At 40.9% G+C, this 17,730-nt stretch overlaps 2 protein-coding genes across 3 annotated transcripts in view; both read right to left on the bottom strand.

Annotated features, from left to right (window-relative positions):
* SERPINA10 (serpin family A member 10) overlaps positions 1-8,042 on the bottom strand; it is a 23,588-nt gene extending 15,546 nt beyond the window's left edge. Inside the window, exon 1 of the mRNA XM_069086062.1 lies at positions 7,925-8,042. Within this exon, the coding sequence (XP_068942163.1) occupies positions 7,925-8,042 (118 nt within the window). The remainder of the gene's footprint in view (positions 1-7,924) is intronic.
* A 6,939-nt stretch (positions 8,043-14,981) lies between these two features.
* The window catches only part of SERPINA6 (serpin family A member 6), a 45,404-nt gene continuing 42,655 nt past the window's right edge, over positions 14,982-17,730 (bottom strand). For both annotated transcript variants that reach the window (XM_069086006.1, XM_069086005.1), the window contains exon 5: positions 14,982-15,448. In XM_069086006.1, coding sequence (XP_068942107.1) covers positions 15,263-15,448 — 186 coding nt within the window. In that variant the 3' untranslated portion in view covers positions 14,982-15,262. The remainder of the gene's footprint in view (positions 15,449-17,730) is intronic.

Here is a 17,730-nt window from a genome sequence, read left to right as displayed (position 1 = left end):
AAAGAAAGAAAGAAAGAAAGAAAGAAAGAAAGAAAGAAAGAAAGAAAAAAGGGAGGGAGGAAGTAAAGGGAGGGACGGAGGAAGGAATGGAGGGAGGGAGGGAAGGAGGGAGGACGGGAAGGAGGGAGAGAGGAAGGAAGGAAGAGATGGAGGAAAGAAAGAAGGAAGGAAAGAATGGAGGGAGAGAGGAAAGAAGGGAAGGAGGAGAGAAGGAAGGGGAGCGAGGGATGGATGGTGGAAGGGAGGGAGGGAGGAAGAAAAAAGGGAGGGATAGAAGGAAGAAAAAGGGGAGGGATGGGAGGAAGAAAGGAAGGAGAGAAAGAAGAGAAAGCAAAAAGAAGGAAAAAGGAAAAAGTTATTAAGTAATACCTGTGGGTCAGAAAAGGTTAGTCTTTACTCTCTAATAACTAGTTTAAAACTCTAGGTGAATCTGCCTTATTGTGTTTGAGGTGTCTTCATTCTTGAAACAATCTCTGTGTGTGTATCTGTCTGTCTCTTTCTCTCTTGGTCTCAGTCTCTTTCTCTTTTTTAGATATACTTGAAATTTGGGGCTAGTAAACACACCAACAGAGAGTCAGCTTTGGAGTTGGGAAGACCTGAGCTCCAGCATTGCCTCTGATACACACTAGTTATGTGACCATGAGTCATTTACTGAACTACTATGGCTCTAAGGAGTTGTGAACCTATATCAGGGAGAGATTTTTCCACACTGAGAGTTTCCTGTCCTGATGAAATCACAGACGCAACCAGACCCCTTCCTCTAAAGCTGCCAAAATCGATATGCCGTATACTATTCAGGTTGGTGGGTGGTGTCCTTGCAAAGGTTTAAAGGTCCCCTTCCTTCCCCTGTGATCACTCACCACCACACACTCTTCCAGAAGGCTTATATTTGCTTACAGGACCCTTCTGTTCCTCTTTAGGACTGTAATCTTGTTTAAATTCTCCAATTGTGAAAAATCTGGAGGCTGGGAGCTCTGTTAGCTGACCAAAAGGAGAAAAAAAATCGATTCCCAGAAGAGATCAGAGAGCATCTCCCATAGCTATCCCCAGTCAAATATGACAGGGAATTTTCTACACCCCCCCCCCATATATAGACATTTAAAAATTCTCTCTTGAAACAGCAAGATCTTACCAACCCAGTGGTTCTACTGTCACCCTGCTGATGGTCTTCCATTCAAAAGAAAGTTAAAAAGTTAAGGTTGGAGGCTGAAAACTTTCAGCAAATATTTGCTATTCCAAAGTGTGGGGATCTGATTGGGCTGTTACTAATTAACTTCAGGGATGAGTGCAGGAAAATAGGAGGCCAGGGGCAGGGCTGATCTCCTCATACGTGTGAACCAGGTCATCCTTGGCATCTATAGTACCCTGAGATTATATATACATGTGTTCGTATGTATATACCGTGTTTCCCCGATAATAAGACCTATCCCGAAAATAAGCCCTCCCCTTACTGTGTAAGATTCCTCTAAAATAAGCCCTCCCCCGAAAATAAGCCCTATTGAGATTGCTACTGTAGTGAAGGTGATCCCCTGTGCTACACGCTACATTACAGTACCCTCTGTATGCACCGTCCCCCCCGCCCCGTGAAACGCACGCCGCACTCCGAGCTGCATCCAATCAGAGCTGCAGCAGTGAGCGCGTCATCCTGTTCTTCCCCAGTGATTTGCTTGCTGGCGCCATTGAGAGCAGTGCCGCAGAGGAGAGCTGAGGCAGGACAACATAAGCCCTCCCCTGAAAATAAGCCCTCTGGTGTTTTTCTTTCCAAAAAAATAATAAGACAGTGTCTTATTATCGGGGAAACACGGTATGTATGTATAATAGTATCCAGAGCCAAGAAACTTTTTCCACCCAAATCCTCCTAAGCTTGCTAGCAAGGGCCTGAAACTGTACCATGAGCACTGTGACTTTACTTTAAGATTCTAAACTTTATTAGAATGTAAAGTGTCCTGAGGCTGGAGGGATACTTTTAGATATTAGTATATGATATTTGAGCTGCAAGGGCACACCCTCACTTTATATATGAAGAAATTTGGGCCCAAATAGTGATTTGCCCATCATTTGTTGTTGTTATTCAATCTTTTTTCAGTCATGTTCATCTGTTTATGAGCCCATTTGGGGTTTTCTTGGCAAAGATTCCTTCTGCAGCTCATTTTATGGATGAGGAAACTGAGGCAAACAGGGATAAGTGACTTACTCAGGGTCACATGGCTAGTGTCTAATATCAGCTTTAAACTCGGGAAAGTCTTCCTAACTCGAGGCCTGAAACTCTATCCACTGTGCCACCTAGCTGCCCACCATTACATAGATAATAAGCAAGAAAGCTGGAATTCAGACCTGGTCCTCTACCTCCAGTTCAAGGATTCTCTTCATTGTAACTCTCCAGAAGGCATGGGGCTACAGATGGAGAGAGAGGAAAGAAAAAGGAGCCTAAGGATATTCCAAAGAAAAACTCCACAGTTTTTCTAAAGGATTCTAGATTATTAGTGTTATAAAGGACCTCACAGATCATCTAACCCGACACCATTTTGACAGAGGGAAACTGAGGCTCAGGGAGATGTGGTTTGCTTCACTTCTTCATAAGAGACTAGAGCAAAGGAAGAAAGAAGGAATAATGAAGAGGGGCTTTGAAGTGTGATGAGTGGAAGCCTGTTAATGGTCAATGACCTCTCTTGTAAAAGAGAGGGGTAAGGTCCTCTGATAACAGGAATCACAGGAGCAGAAATGGGGAACTGGAAAACCCTCAGAGACTGACCAGCTAGTCGAATCCATCCATTTTACAGATGAGGAAAATGACGCCCAGGGAGGTTGACAGTTTTTGCCGAAGAGGAAAGTGAGGTTCAAAGAGGTTAACAGCTTTTACAGATGAGGAAATGATGCCTAAAGTCACACAGATTGTAAGCATCATGGTGGAATTTGAACCCTGGTCCTCTGTCTGAGTGGAAAGGACCAGTGTTCTTTCCACCATGAGGAAGAGGAGGTGGTATAATAAGTATGAGGAGAAAGATCTGGGAAAGCTGTTCAGGTAAGCGTGATAGAAAATCAATGGACAGAAAAATAAAAAGATTGCCATGTAACCATGATGGACAAACTGAGATCAGATAGCATAAATTCAGAGGGAACCCAGCTACATGGCAGCAAGTGAGCGACTTTCTCCTGGTACATTCAGTAGTATGTTAATAAAATCAGAAAAAGCAGAAGGCAGAAATAACCCAGTGTGGAGGCTACATCATGTGACCAGAGATAGGACCAGGGGCCAAGAGACCCAAGAGAACCTGAAAATCTATTGATGAATTTATGATCCAGGCTGCTGGAGGCAGGAGAGTGAGATCAGACTAGCAAGTGTTATAGACTGGGAGAGGCTAGGTAGTGCAGTGAATAGAGCACTGGCCCTGGAGTCAGGAGGACCTGAGTTCAAATCCGGTCTCAGACACTTAACACTTACTAGCCGTGTGACCTTGGACAAGTCACTTAACCCAGTTGTCCTGCCTTCCCCTCTCCAAAAAAAAAAAAGCAAAACAAAAAGTGTTATAGACTGGGGGAACAGGTTGAGGTGAAGGGGTTGATGGTCTGGTAAGAATGAAGGGCCCTTAGGGGCGGCCAGGTAGCACAGCGAGTAAGAGCACTGGCCCCAGTGTCAGGATAACCTGGGGATGGAATCCGGGCTCAGATACTCAGCACCCACCCAGAAACACCTGGCCGTGTAACCTTGAGCAAGTTACTTAACCCCTATTGCTTAAAAAAAAAAAAAAGGAAGAATGAAGGGCCCTTAGAAGAGAGAAGATGAAGCAGATATTGAAGAATAGGAGGTTTTGGTTAGAGAGAAATTTCAGAGTTGTAAATCATGGAGACGGAACAATTATAAGAAATGATCAAATCATGTACACGCGTGTGTATGTGTGTGTATGTGATTGTTATTATGTGTGCATGTCTGTGTGTGTTAGTATGTGTGTGTCTCTGTGTATATGTGTGTATGTTAGTGTTGGTGTGTGTGTATGTCTGTGTTAGTATGTATGTGTCAGTGTGTTTGTGCGTGTGTGAGTGTTAATGTTTGTGTGTGTGTATGTGTAGTAGTACAGGTCAAATGCAACTGATGATCTCGTAAGTCTAGTAAGTTGGTGAGCTGGGGGGTGAGAGAATTCAAGGGGACGTCAGCCTCCCTGGCACATAGTAGATGCCTAATAAATATCGATTGGTTGATTGATTGATTCATGTACACTGAAGTCCAGAAGTATGAGGGAAGGAGTTGGGGTGAAGAGGAAGACAGTGAGCCCTCCTGTATTAAACTCTCTGAGACCTGGGGCCATTGCCACTGGACTCAGATGGTTCTAGAAGAGAGAGGCTGATGACTTTGTATTGCTCAGCCTGACTTCAATCCAATCTAATCCCAAGCCAAGACATCAGCCTCATGATGTCATTGGTCCTCTTTGAGAAGGAAGGATGAACAGCAACAAAACTGAGAAAAGAAGGTAGGTGAATTGGATGGCCTCAGATGACTGTTGGAACCGGGAAATCATCGGGTCATGGATTTATAGCCAGGAGGGAGCTTAGAGGTGATTCAGTCAGACCTCCTCATTTTATAGGTGAGGAAACAGGCTGAGAAAAGTGAACTGTCTTGCCGAGGGACATAGACCTAATAAGTACCAAAGGCAGGATTTGAACTCAGGCTTAACCAAGGCCAACCACTGCCAAATCCAACCAAGTTGCCTTTGGCTAGAAAGGACCTCCTCCTCCCACCCCAACCCCGAAAGGGAGGTTGACAATTAAGGAATAGCCTAGAATAGTGGTGGGGCTGAGGCCTGGAGTCCACATGTGGCCCTGCAGATCCTCAAGTACAGCCCTTTGAATGAACCCTTTGAATGAAACTTCACAGAAAAAATCCTTGTAAACACCATGCCCCTCCAGGCACCCCCTTCCTATCTCCTATCCTTTTTTGGTACATGCATTGCATTATTAGTATCCCTTACTTATTTTACTTTACTATAAGAAGCCTCTCAAAAAATAGGAATAATCTATAAATGTTTGTAATGTAAGAATAAAGTTGATCAGAAGTCCTTTTAATTAAAAAAAAAAAAAGGACAAACATCAGGTCCAGGAATTTCAGATCAAATTTGAATTCCAGTTTTTAAACAGAGAAAGAGAGAGACATGCATCTAATTTGGAATCAAGGGGCTATTTCCCCACCCCAACCCCACTGAAATTGCCACATAAACTCCTCAGTACTACCTTTGCCACTGTATACAATTAAGAACTTGGTATCTGACAGAAGGGCAGCTAACAGTGCAGTGGATAGAATTTTTGCCCTTGAGTCAGGAGGACCTGAATTCAAATCTGACCTCTGACATTCACTAGCTGTGTGATCTTGGGCAAGTCACTTAACCCTAGTTGTCCTGCCTTTCCCCCTCAAAAAAAAAAAAGAAAAAGAAAACCCCAATTGCGGCCATGAAGAGTCAAACATGACTGAAATGACTGAACAACAATTATCTTTCATAAGCAGTGGGGTTTTTTTTTATACTCCTTAACACAAGCCCCAGAACCACAGAAAATCAGAGCTGAGAGAGTATTAGATGGTGAGAACAAAGAATGTCAGCATTTGGACAAACTTAGAATCATAGAACCCCAGTAAAGTGTCTTTACACATATGTTAAGAAAGAGAAAAGGTCTGGACGTTTGATTGCATTGGTGAAGGTGGTTCCCAGGAAGGAACTTCCTCATCCAGCACATGTCATCACCTTCTCTGCAAATTATAAAGCCCATCCTTCCCCTTTTAGAAATATTAAGAAAGCATTTAAACATGATCTTAGTCTTAAAATGCAGAACGAGACATCACTATTGAGGGAGTTTGTTTTGCTTGAATGTGCATATTTGCTACAAGGTTTTCATTTTTTTCTTTTCTTTTCCCATTGAGTTGGGGCAGATTGGAGGGAGAAAAAATAAGTGCTTGTTAATTGTTTTTTTAATAAAATTTTAAAGAATCCTAATCTGAAGCCTCTGGAGTAATCTGGGAGAGAAAGGCAGGGAGAGTAATCTGGGAGAGAATCTTTATCAGTGTTTAAAACAAAGTCTTGCTCCACCTTCTCTCTAATTGACCCCTCCCTTGAAATAATTAGGGTGGTGATTAAACAAGGGGAAAAGAAAGGAACAAACATTTGTTAAGCTCCTATGTACCAGGTGCTCTGCAATTATTATCTCATTTTATCTTCACAATAACCCTGGGAAGTGGTTGCTCTAACTATCCCCATTTTACAGATGAAGAAACTAAGGCAGAAGAAGTTTATTGATACTCAAGATCATACTGCTATTAAGTGTCTGAGGCCACATTTGAGCTCTGGTCTTCCTTTCCAGTGCTTTGACACATTTCATCACCTAGGTGGCTCAAAGGACAGGGTCTATTTTTTATATACTTTCTCCATGTCTTGAAGGGATAAGGGTAATGATACACCTAAAAGAAGAAAGAAGTCTCTGTGCTTACTTCAGTTAATTGGAAGGTAGGAGCATATTGGCTATCTGGAAAGGGGAATCCTTACACTGAGTAATCAGAAAAGGACTGATTTCAGGAAAGTGATTTTGCAAGAGTTGGCTGAAAGTTCAATGACTATGGTTCTGTTTAATGAAACAAACTTTTAACTGAACTATCTCCTAAACTCAGCCCTGGCTCAATCATTACTGAAAAATATTCCTTGTTCAATAGTCCTACAAATTGGGACTTGAAAATGATTTGTGAGAAAGAGATGTCCAAAACATGTCAGTTTGTACATTTCTCTCTAAGCAGAATAATGATGGGATTAGAATAACGATAAATTAATTAAGATGATTTCTGGTAGATTTGTACCTACAATACAGAATACAGCATTAATTTGTTTTTCTTTGACAAGTCTTAGGTGCTCAGAGCACTGAAAGGTGACTTGCCTGTGGTTGTATAACCCATATATGTCAAAGGCAAGACTTAAAATCAGGTTCTCCCAGGTATGAGCTTTCTATCCACCATGACACACTGCCTCCTGCTAACAAAAGCAAAAAGAAGAGAGAAAACCACAATCTTTGCTCTAAACTTACCATATTATGAGATCACATACTTAGAACTGGAAGAGACCTTACAAACCATAATAATTAATAATTACTAGCTTTTATACAGTGATTTTCAGGCCGCTAGGTGGTGCAGTGGCTAGTGCTGTGCCTGGAGCCAAGAAGACTCATCTTCCTGGGTTCAAATCTAGCCTCAGACACTTACAAACTATAAGAGGGCAAGTCACTTAACCTCTTCTATAAAATGAGCTAGAGAAGGAAATGGCAAACCACTTTAGTATCATTGCCAAGAAAACCCCAAATGGGGTCACAAAGAATCAGACACAACATAGTGCTTTAAGATCTGCAAAGTTCTTTACAAAAAGTAACCCATTTGGTACTACAGTGGAATTTTGAGGGGACTCAAGAGGGTCAGTACTCACCAATCTGTGTTCTTGAGATCAGATTCAGATAATAGCAGCAAGGAGTCAATTAGGAGTGAAGCAAGAAGTCATTTATTCCTGTCTGCCTGGGTAGATACCAAGATGGAAGGCATCTATAATGAGCCTGATGTAAGAGGTTCCTTATAGACATCCCTTTAGGGCATCATTCATAAGTATTATTCAAAGTAACATGTATGAAACAAAGAAAAGAAAGAGGGCTATTCATAAAACAGAGGTAGTTATACAAAATATATTATACCTGGAAAATGTGTATTATTAATTATAGGAGAGAGATAAGGGAGATATAGATTGAGTCTAAATCAAAGAAATCTGCCCATTGGACAAGACCAGGAGGAGAACTTTCCCAGGGTTCTGGAATCCTTCCCCCTCAGTAACTAAGTCTTTTTGTATCTATAACAGGCAAAAAGGAACTAGGCTAAAGGACACTGACTGTTACAACCAGTGTTGAGTTCACTAACGGTCATTGATAGCAAAATGACTGATATAGAACAAGATGGAGGCAACATCCCTTATAGCAAGGCTATTTCTAAGTGGAGGAGGATCTTTGCATTCCACAAACATGTCAAGGAAGTTCATGGGGCAATACCAGGGGATTTGGTAAGGGATATTAGGGCAAGGGAGGAGAGGAGGCTCACTGGAGGCCACCATGCTTAGGAAGCTTGCTGAAATCAGTCTCTGAGGTTCACCTTGGGGGAGGGGAGAGGTAATTTTGTCCACTTCTCCCACAACACTCACAACAGCCCTGGGAGGTAGGTGCTAATATAGTCACTTAGACTGAGAGATGCCAATGTGTGAGGTGGGATTTGAACTCAGGATTTCCTGACATCAAGTCCAGTACTCTGTTTATTGTGCCATCCAGTTTAACCTCTTCTTCAATCTGTAACCTCTAGATTAATCTGAGAGACAAATCTTATTTCATGATTAATATTTAATACAATGTCTTTCCTACCCTCCACCATACACATACCACTGATTGACTACTCCCTTAAAATAGTTAAGGTAATAAATAGACAAAAGGAAGGGAACAAACATTTATTAAGTTCCTGCTGTGGGTCAAGTGCTTTGCAAGTACTATCTCATTTTATCCTCAAAATAACCCTTAGAAGTAGGTGCTCTTATTATCCCCATTTTACAGTTGAGGAAGCTGAGGCGGGCAGAAGTTTAGTGACTTACCCAGGGTAACACAGCTATTAAGTATCTTAAATCAAATTTGAACTCAGCTCTTCCTGATACTACACCCAGGGCTCTATCCATTGTATCACTGAGTCAAAGAGAAGATGGAGTCACTTGCCTGGTACTACACAGCCAGTAAATGTTTGTGGTAGGGTTTGAACCTAAGTCAGCCTGACTCTACTAGACCCAGCACTTTAGCCATGAGGCCACCTTCCTTCATGCTAACTAAAGCAAAATAAATAGGAAGAAAAATGAAATTCTCCCCACCTCAAACATTCTATGAAATTAATGACTATTAAATAGAAAATGAAAAAAAATAATTCATTTGTTATGAAATAAAGGGGTTCAGAAGCTTATGAAAAATGGTGACTATTTTTTAAACAATCATTAGATCAGAAATGTAAGAAACTAGATGTTTTTCTGATACAGTTCAGTTACTCCATTGTTTGTCAGATTGAGCAATGTAGTTAAATTAAAATACACATCTGAAGCTCCCTTTCCTTTTCTTAAGTAAGGAAGGAAATCTCACTAGCCTGGCTTAAGGGAAATAGCACTAGGTCAAGAGGGAGGAGATCAACCTTTTAGTTCTGACTCTGACACTAACTTGCCCTGTCTCTGGAAAGTCACCTTCTCTGTTGTAGCCTGAGTTTCTTCTGTAAAAAGAAGAAAGAAAACAAGTATTTTTTAATGCCTACTCTGTGCCAGGCACTACATTACAATGCCCTGGAAGACAGAGATTATCATTATTTCCATTTTTTTGCACATGAGGAAACTGAGGCATATAGAGATTAAGTGGTTTACCCAGGATTATATAGCTAGCAAGTATCTGAGGCTGGATTTGAACTCATCTCCCTGATTCCAAGCTTAGCACTCTGTCCAAAAGGCCACCTAGCTGCCTACAATCAGAGTATTGGATTAGTAAACTTTAAGACCCCCTCTACCCCTAAAATTCTATGACTTTATAAAAAGTTTATCCAATATATATCAGTTGTTTTTGATTTGTTTTATGAATGAAAGTAGAGTTTCAGGACAATTAATGTGTGTGTCCCCCCTGCTCCCTCCTTACTGCCCCCCCCCCATGCATGGAATGGATTAGAAGGGGAGAAAAATGGAGATAATGAAAGTGACCTGAGGAATTAATGAAATGAAGGACTGTGGGAATTCCCTCCTTCTGCCCTAATTCCTTCCCCTTCACACCGGGTAGGGGCAGTGGTTCGCCTCTTTAGGAGGGGATGAGTAGTTTTCCATTCCTGAAACAATAACAGGGAGGGGGTCGCCCAGCATTCCTTAAGTTCTGAGGACAGAGATAAGGAAGGACCAAGGTCAACAAAACAGAAGAAATAATAAGCAGCAACAGGGTGGTTAAAGTGCTTTCCACTTTTAAGAGCATTTTCTACACAGATTATCTGACACGAGCCCCACAACAAGCCTGGAGGGAGCAGGCAGGGCAGAGAGGTTTAGCCTCCTTTTGATCCCCATCACTGTGTGTCCCTCAAGGCTCAGCTCATATGTCGCCTCCCTCATGATGTCTTCCCTGATTCCTCTCCCTCATCGGATCTCCAGCTCTCCCTTTACACACTTATATTTGAATTGGTATTTTATTTGTCTATGTCCATGTCATTTCCCTCTGCTCCAAGGATGATGCTTTATTTGTCTTTGCATCTCCCCTCATGACTAGAACATGGATCTGCACAAAGAAGCTTCTTAATAAGTGATTAAGTAAATGAATGAACAGGTAAGGAACAGTCAGTTTGGCAAAGGGAAGTGACTTGTCCATGACCCTACAGCAAGGAATCAACAAGCATTTAAATATCTACAATCCGAATGGCACCAAAAATTGGCAGGAAAATCGGGGCTGTATCCAGGACGCCCCCCGCCCCCATCTCTCTGTCTCTCTCTTTGTCTTTCTTCATCTCTCTGTCTCTCTCTCTCTCTCCCCGTTTCTGTCTCTCTCCATCTCTCTCTGTCTCTGTCTCTCTTTGTCTCTCCCTCTCTCTCCTTCCCTCCTTCTCTGTCTCCGACTCTCTCCTTCTACCTCTTCTTTGTCTCTTTCTGTCTCTTTCTCTTTCTTCTCTCTCCACTCTTCTTTTTCTTTTCTCTCTCTTAACTCTTCTGTTTCTTTTCTTTATCTTTCTCTAAATCTCTGTATTTTTTTCCTCTTTCTCTCTCCTTTGTTCTTTGTCTCTTCCCTCTCCTCTCAATGTCTCTGTCTCTCTTCTCTCCCCCCATTTCTCTGTCTCTCCTCTCCTTTCTCCCTCCCTTCTTCTCTCTCCCCCTCTATTTCTCTTTGTCCCTCCTCTCTCTTCTCTCTCTCTGTCTCTCCTCTCACTGTCTCCTCTCCTTTCTCTTCCCTGCTGCTTTCTGGCCAGTTGACACCTTGGTGGATCACCTTCTTCCTTGAAAACTCCTTGCTCTGCTGTTTTAGAGTTCTTCTGGGAACACTTTTTTTCTACAAAATTAGCTTCCAAAATTTCCCCCACCAGCAATTTTTGGTAATTACTTGTGATCAGCTATTGCTTTGAAACCACCCAGCTGGCTGGGATAAAAGAGAATGCAGAGTCTGCAGTTTCTTGAAATTTTCTTTGATCTCTTCAGATCCAAAGGAATGGGGAGCAGTGTGGGTGGAATTATGCCAGAAGCATCTGAGTCATTCAAACTGTCCATGGATGAAGGTGGTGAGGTGGGAGTATGGGATTGGGATGTGGTATGTCTATGTAACTTTTCCTTGCCTTTGACAAAAGTGAAGTAGCCCTTCTAAATCAGAAAGTTGTCAGCCCCTAACAGAACAATTTGGAGGAGAGTGGATGGAGGAAGTAAGTAAAACAACAAAAACAAATAGTAAGAAAGCTGTCAGAACTGGACAGATTATCTAGCCAAATGTCCTCACTGTACCCATGAGGAAATGAGTCCCAAAGAGATGAAGTGACTTTCTCACTGTAACACCATAAATGGCAAAAATCCAGATCTGAAGCCAAGTCTCCTAAATCCCATTTCAATGTTCTTCCTACCACACTAGAATGCTTTTCTGCTTCAGCCTCCTACATTCTTTGTATGACTCTTGATTGTTGTAGATACTCATAAATACCCCCAAACCCCACAATGACAAAATGAAGAGAGAAGACCAAGGTCCTAATACCTGTGACCAAGATTCCCAGTCTAAAGAGAGAGAAAGAGACACTTAGATGGTGCGGTGGATAGAACACCGGCCCTGGAGTCAGGAGGATCTGAGTTCAAATCTAGCCTGTTAGCTGTGTGACCTTGGGCAAGTCACTTAACTTTGTCTTTCTAAAAAAAAAAGAGAGGAAAGAGACGTAGAGAAACTCAGAGAAACAGAGAGAGACAAAGATAAGAGACAGAGGAGTTAAAGAAGAGAGAGAAAAATGAAAAAGGAGAGAAGGCAGAGAGAGAGAGAGAGAGAGTGAAACAGAGATTACCAACCTAAATCATTTGGGTTCAAACAATTCCTGCTACTTCCTTGGGCCACCACATTCTCTCATCATCAAGTATAGACCAATTTTTCTAGATAATATCCATTTTCTTACTCTCTGATGCCACCACATAGCCCAGTCAAAGTGTCTTCAGCTCACCCAAGGAATGCCTCTCCTGCTTTGGTACATGGCACCACCTTCTCTTCACCCTTCAACCAGCCTCTCAGCATTTGATTACTCTATTATTCAGACACTTGAGGATTTGGGTTACTTTTTGGGTAAATATGTTTTATACTTCTTTGCATCCTCCATAATGTGCTTTATTGGGAATGTGGGGTAAGCGATGCCTTAAGTCTCTCCTAACCTAATGAGTCTTGCCAAGTAATAGGCAGAAACCTTCTTGGAAGGTTTAATTCTATAGAGATATGAAATGGCAAGGGTTATGGGATGTCAGAGCTAGAAGGAACCTCAGAGTATAGAAGAGGTGTATATGAATGTAATGGAATACTACTGTGCTATAAGAAATGATGAACAGGCAGACTTCAGAAAGACCTGCAAAGATTTGTATGAACGGATGCTGATTGAAGTGAGCAGAACCAGAAGGACATTGTACACAGTAACAGCCACAGTGTGCAATGACTGATTTTGATAGACTTAGCCCTTCTCAGTAATGCAAGGACCTAAAACAATTCCAAAGGGTTCATGATAGAAAATGCCATCCACATCCAGAGAAAGAACTATGGAGTCTGAATGCAGAGTGAAGCAAACTATTTTCTTTTTTTGTTTTGTTTTGTTTTTTCTTTCTCATGGTTTCTCCTATTCATTATAATTTTTCTATATAACATGACTAATGTAAAAATATGCTTAATAGGAATGTATATGTAAAGTCTATATTAGATTACAGGCTGTCTTGGAGGGGAAAAAAATTAAAACTTATGGAAGTAAATGTTGAAAACAAAATATAAATAAATTTTTTTGAAAAAGAATATTGGAAAGGTAAAGATCAGCTGGTTCAACTCTCATTTAATAGACAGGGGAAATGAGGTCCATAGAGGGAAATGAATTGCCCAAGGTCATAGTCTTCCCTTTTTCATTCTCAGTCAAAAAAGGAAAAGAGAAAAAGAAATTATTTTCTGCTGCAGGAACCAATGAAAGCTAGTTAGAAAGAGGTCTTTTCTCCAGAGAGAGGAGGATCTGTGGCTAGAAGCAGCTAAAAAGACCAGTGATGACCCATGAACCATCTCCTGACATGAGATGAATTCTAGGGATGCCTCAGTTTATCCTTATCTAACCTCATCACAATGTGTTCAAAGATAACACAGGTTTTACTCCACCTCGACAAGAGCACAAAGACTCCAAATGCTTTTGTCTACCCCTTCATCCTAAGAGCTCCAGGCCATCCAGAGTTGGTCTGTGTTTGGACAGGGATGACTTCTTGGGAGTAGCTACCTGTGGGCCTTCTCCCAGAGCCAGACCAAGATTAGGACCTAAGTTTGTTGGTGTGGCAAATGCACATCTCCTTGTGCCCTTTTTGTGAATGATAATTCCACCAGTGGTTTGCAAGCTGTTAATCAATGCTACAGTTAAGTCTTGGTAAACATAACTGTGTTTCTCTTCCTTGACCTGTCCCTTGTAAACTGACCTTGTGAACCAAGCTGAAGCAATGTCAAGAAAAGAAGGAAAGAATGTAAATGTCTTCCTGATATAATTGATATAGTAAGATATAATTGAAAGTAAAGTTAGGGTTCCTAACAACACAAAAGAGGGAATTTCAAGAGCACCATAATACTATGAGTGATGCATTTATCAGGCTGTGGCCCTAGAAAGGACTTATAGCATGTTGGACTGAAAGCAATCTTGGAAATCATCTCATCTAATCCCCTGATTTTATAAATAGGAAACTGAGGCTCAGAATGGAGAGGGGACTTGCCAAAGGGCAAAGACGGCAGAGAGACTCTGTTCCTCTAATTCCAAATCCAGTCTTCCTTTTGTTATCCCAATGAACCCTGTGGCTGTGTTGAATAAGAATACAGGAACATATAAGAAATGATAACTATGAAGAATTCAGAAAATCTATGGGAAAACATATTAACTGATGAAGAATGAGGTAAGCAGAAACAAGAAAACAATATATGCAATGGTATCAAAGTAGAAAGAACAACAGCAAGAACAGCCATGAACATTATGTAACTATAATAACCAAGTATGGCCCCCAAGAAAAGGCTGGGTGGGGTGTGTTATGGGATTTAAAGATCTTCCATGCCCCATTGGACTTGCTGACGTAGCAGAAAGGGGCGGAGCAAGAGGAAGTGGAAGCTACGCTAGAGTTCCTGTGGTGGCTAGCAGTGGTGGCGATGGCGGCGGCAGCAGCAGCAGAGGCAGTGGAAGCACGAACCCCTTTTTGAGTCAGCCAGAATTTCTGCTAAGGACTCCTGCTGAGGACTGCCAGGGACCGGAGCTGCTGGGAGTGCACTTCCTGGACGCTGGGTGGTTGCTGTGAGTGGGGAGAGGAGGACCTTTGCCTGAGGTAGCCTGTTCTGTTTTAAAGGCTTGAGAATGTGGGTGCTTTCTACTTTATCTACCTGTGCCAATTTCATAACTACTCTGATGGCTTTGACTTTCTGGTTTGGGGACTCAGTCTTTTGGTATTTTAATAAATGTTCTAGCTTATTCCCCCATATAGAAAGCCTGATATATTTTGTGATTGATAACTACATCAGCATATCTGTAATTACCGTAGGCATTGTGAATATTGCATTGCTGATACAGGGTGGTATGCATGTGGAATATGGGATAAGCTGTCTCTCTGTCTGTGTCTCTCTCTTTGTGTTACAAGGGATGGCTCACTAAACTGAAGAGGGGAGAAGGGCACGTTAAGAAGTGAAGATATAAAAACAAAAGGTATCAATAAAAATTAAAGATAAAAGACTCTAGGCATAGCTTTATACTTGTCAGAATACTTTTACATTCATTGTTTAATTTGGGCCACAAAGCAATCCCATTGTTGATGATGAAAGTGGGGTCAGGGAAGAATTATCTCCATTTTACAGAAGAAAAATAGAAGAACACTGAGGTGAATGTAGGAAGTGGAAATGCTCCAAGTGAAAACCAGGTCTCCCGATTCCCAGTCTAATCATTTTCCACAATGTGACATACAACGCTGCCTCTTCAGTTCAACATCTTCTGTCTAGGCACTTATATGGGGTTCATGATTTTTCCCAGGAAGAGAGAGCTCCAGGTGAAGTGATCAAACACAACAAACAGAAAAGGTCTGTCGAACTTGATGACTGGATGATGTGAACTGAATATCATGTTTACTCCAGTGCCTGCGGGTGCCTCCCTGCCTTCTTCATCAATGCTGAGTACAGCCTTATGGAGGACCTGTGAAAGAGAAATGAATGGGCCAATCAATAACAAGAATGATGCCATTCATAATTAGCATCATCATATTTGCAAAGTATTTTATATATGTTAATTCATTTTCTCAACTAATTAGCAATATTTACACTAACTCCCATTTCTATTTTGCTGTTTATTTATATAAAGTACTTTCCATGGGCACGGTGAGGCTGGTAACGCAGATTATACAGAGAAGAAAACTGAAGGTCGCAGAGGTTGTTACTGGTTCAACTTCACAAAACTCCCAAGATGAAATCCTGGTATAGAGTGAAGAGGGCCATATAGAGAGTCAATAAATCAATCAAAAAGCATTTATTAAGCACTCTCTATGTACCTGGATAAGTCACCAGAAATACAGAGAACACAGTAAGGTTCAAAGGACATCTTTAATATTTATTGTTGTTCAGTTGTCTCAGTTGTGTCTGGCTCTTTGTGACCATATTGGAGTTTTCTTGGCAAAAATACTGCAAAACTTTGCCATTTCTTTCTCCAGTTCATTTTGACAGATAAGGAGAGTGAGGCAAATGGAGCTGTGTGACTTGCCAAGTGTCACACAGCTGGTAAGTGTCTTAGGCTGGATTTGAACTCATGAAAATGAGTCTTCTTTATTCCAAGCTCAGGGTCACACATCCAGTATGTGTCAGAGGTGATTTGCAAAGTGCAGACTTCTTACTCCACTGATATCCTGGAGCTTGACTTCCTAACTTCTGCCATGACAGGTTACTGCTCCACTGCACATAGCATGGTGGTTAAAGCACCAGGCCTGGAGTCAGGAAGAGATGAATTCAAATCTGGCCTCAAATACTTATAAGCTATGTGATCCTGGATAAGTCACTTAACCTCTGTTTGCCTCAATTTCCTTATCTGTAAAATGGGGGTACTAATAGCACCTATCTTCCAGGGTTCTTGTGAGTATCAAATGAGAAGATATTTCTAAAGTGCCTAACACAATACCGGGAATGTAGTAAGTACTATATAAATGTTAGCTATCATCAGCAGCATCATCGTTATTATTATTTCTATTATGAATTCATGTTTATTTATAAGTTTATTCAGAGTGCCTCTGCCTTATATTAATAGCCACATAGGTGATTTTGACTTTGTATTCTTCTTTATCAAAGACATCAGTTTTATTTTACAATTACATTGTTCTATCTTTACGCCAGTTTTTTTCTCAGTTTCTTTGAAATACTCTTCTGCAACTTTTATTGATTTAACTATTATAGCCCTCCAAGAGTATTGATAAAGTAGGATTGTAGGATCATAAATTTCAAGCTAGAAAGGGCCTTAGAGGCCATCTTACTCCAAATCCCTCATTTTCCAAAAAAGGAAACAGACTGAAAAAGGAGGTTAAGTGACTTGATCACAGTTACATAGGTAGTTAGTGAAAGGGGTATTATTTAAATTCAGGTCCTCTGATTCAAAATTTAGTGCTCTTCCCACTTTATCTTTCCTTATGTTAGTAATTGTTTGATCTTGGTTATTTTAAAGACTTATTCTTTTGGCTTGGAGATTGATTGTCCAAAACTTCCTTGAAGTTCTGTAAACTTTTCAAATTCTTTTTGTTGATGAAATTCCCATCTCCTAGCTCCATAGAGTATGATAAGTTTTGCGAGGCAAAATTTTCAGCTCATGGCCCAAACCTCTTAACTTAGGAAATGTTGTATTCTAATTTTTGTGCATGAAAAGTCTACCATGATCCTAATTTGTTCGGTAAATGATTTTTAAATCCTTTGTTTTGAAAACATATCATTTTTCCTTGTATTTATAAGTCTGGAATTTAACTATGATATGTCTAGACATGTTAAGTCTTCTGGTGTCCTGTGCATTCTCTCTAGATAAGAAGTTTCCTTTGATTTCCTGAAATGTAACTCCCAAATTCTTTCGTTTTCCTGTGTTCTCTGAGATGTCCATAATCCTTACATTGCCGACTCATGGTCTATCTCTTGGCCTGCCATTCAGATCTATGTGTTTTCTAACAGTTTAGATAACTAATTAATTTTTCTAAACCTATCTTTAAAGCTGGTCTGTATTATTGCTTCCCATTTTCCACTACAATAATTCTATTTGCTGCTTCTATGAGTTTGTCTTATTTTAGATTTTCAGTTGTGTTTTTCACATTGGTCATTTCTCATATTTTTTCATCCTTATTTAAAAAAGGCTGTGTAGTATTATGGACAGAAAGGTAGCCTCTGAGCCAGAAAACCTGGGTTCAAGTCCTACTTACCTCTCTCTCTCTCTCTCTCTCTCTCTCTCTCTCTCTC

This window comes from Petaurus breviceps, unplaced genomic scaffold, assembly GCF_028583685.1.
Source record: "Petaurus breviceps papuanus isolate PSGF00001 unplaced genomic scaffold, PetGlider_PUasm1.0 177, whole genome shotgun sequence".
Classification (NCBI taxonomy): Eukaryota; Metazoa; Chordata; class Mammalia; order Diprotodontia; family Petauridae; genus Petaurus; species Petaurus breviceps.
Note: the sequence above shows the minus strand (reverse complement) of the source record. Positions and strands in the feature narration are given on the sequence as shown.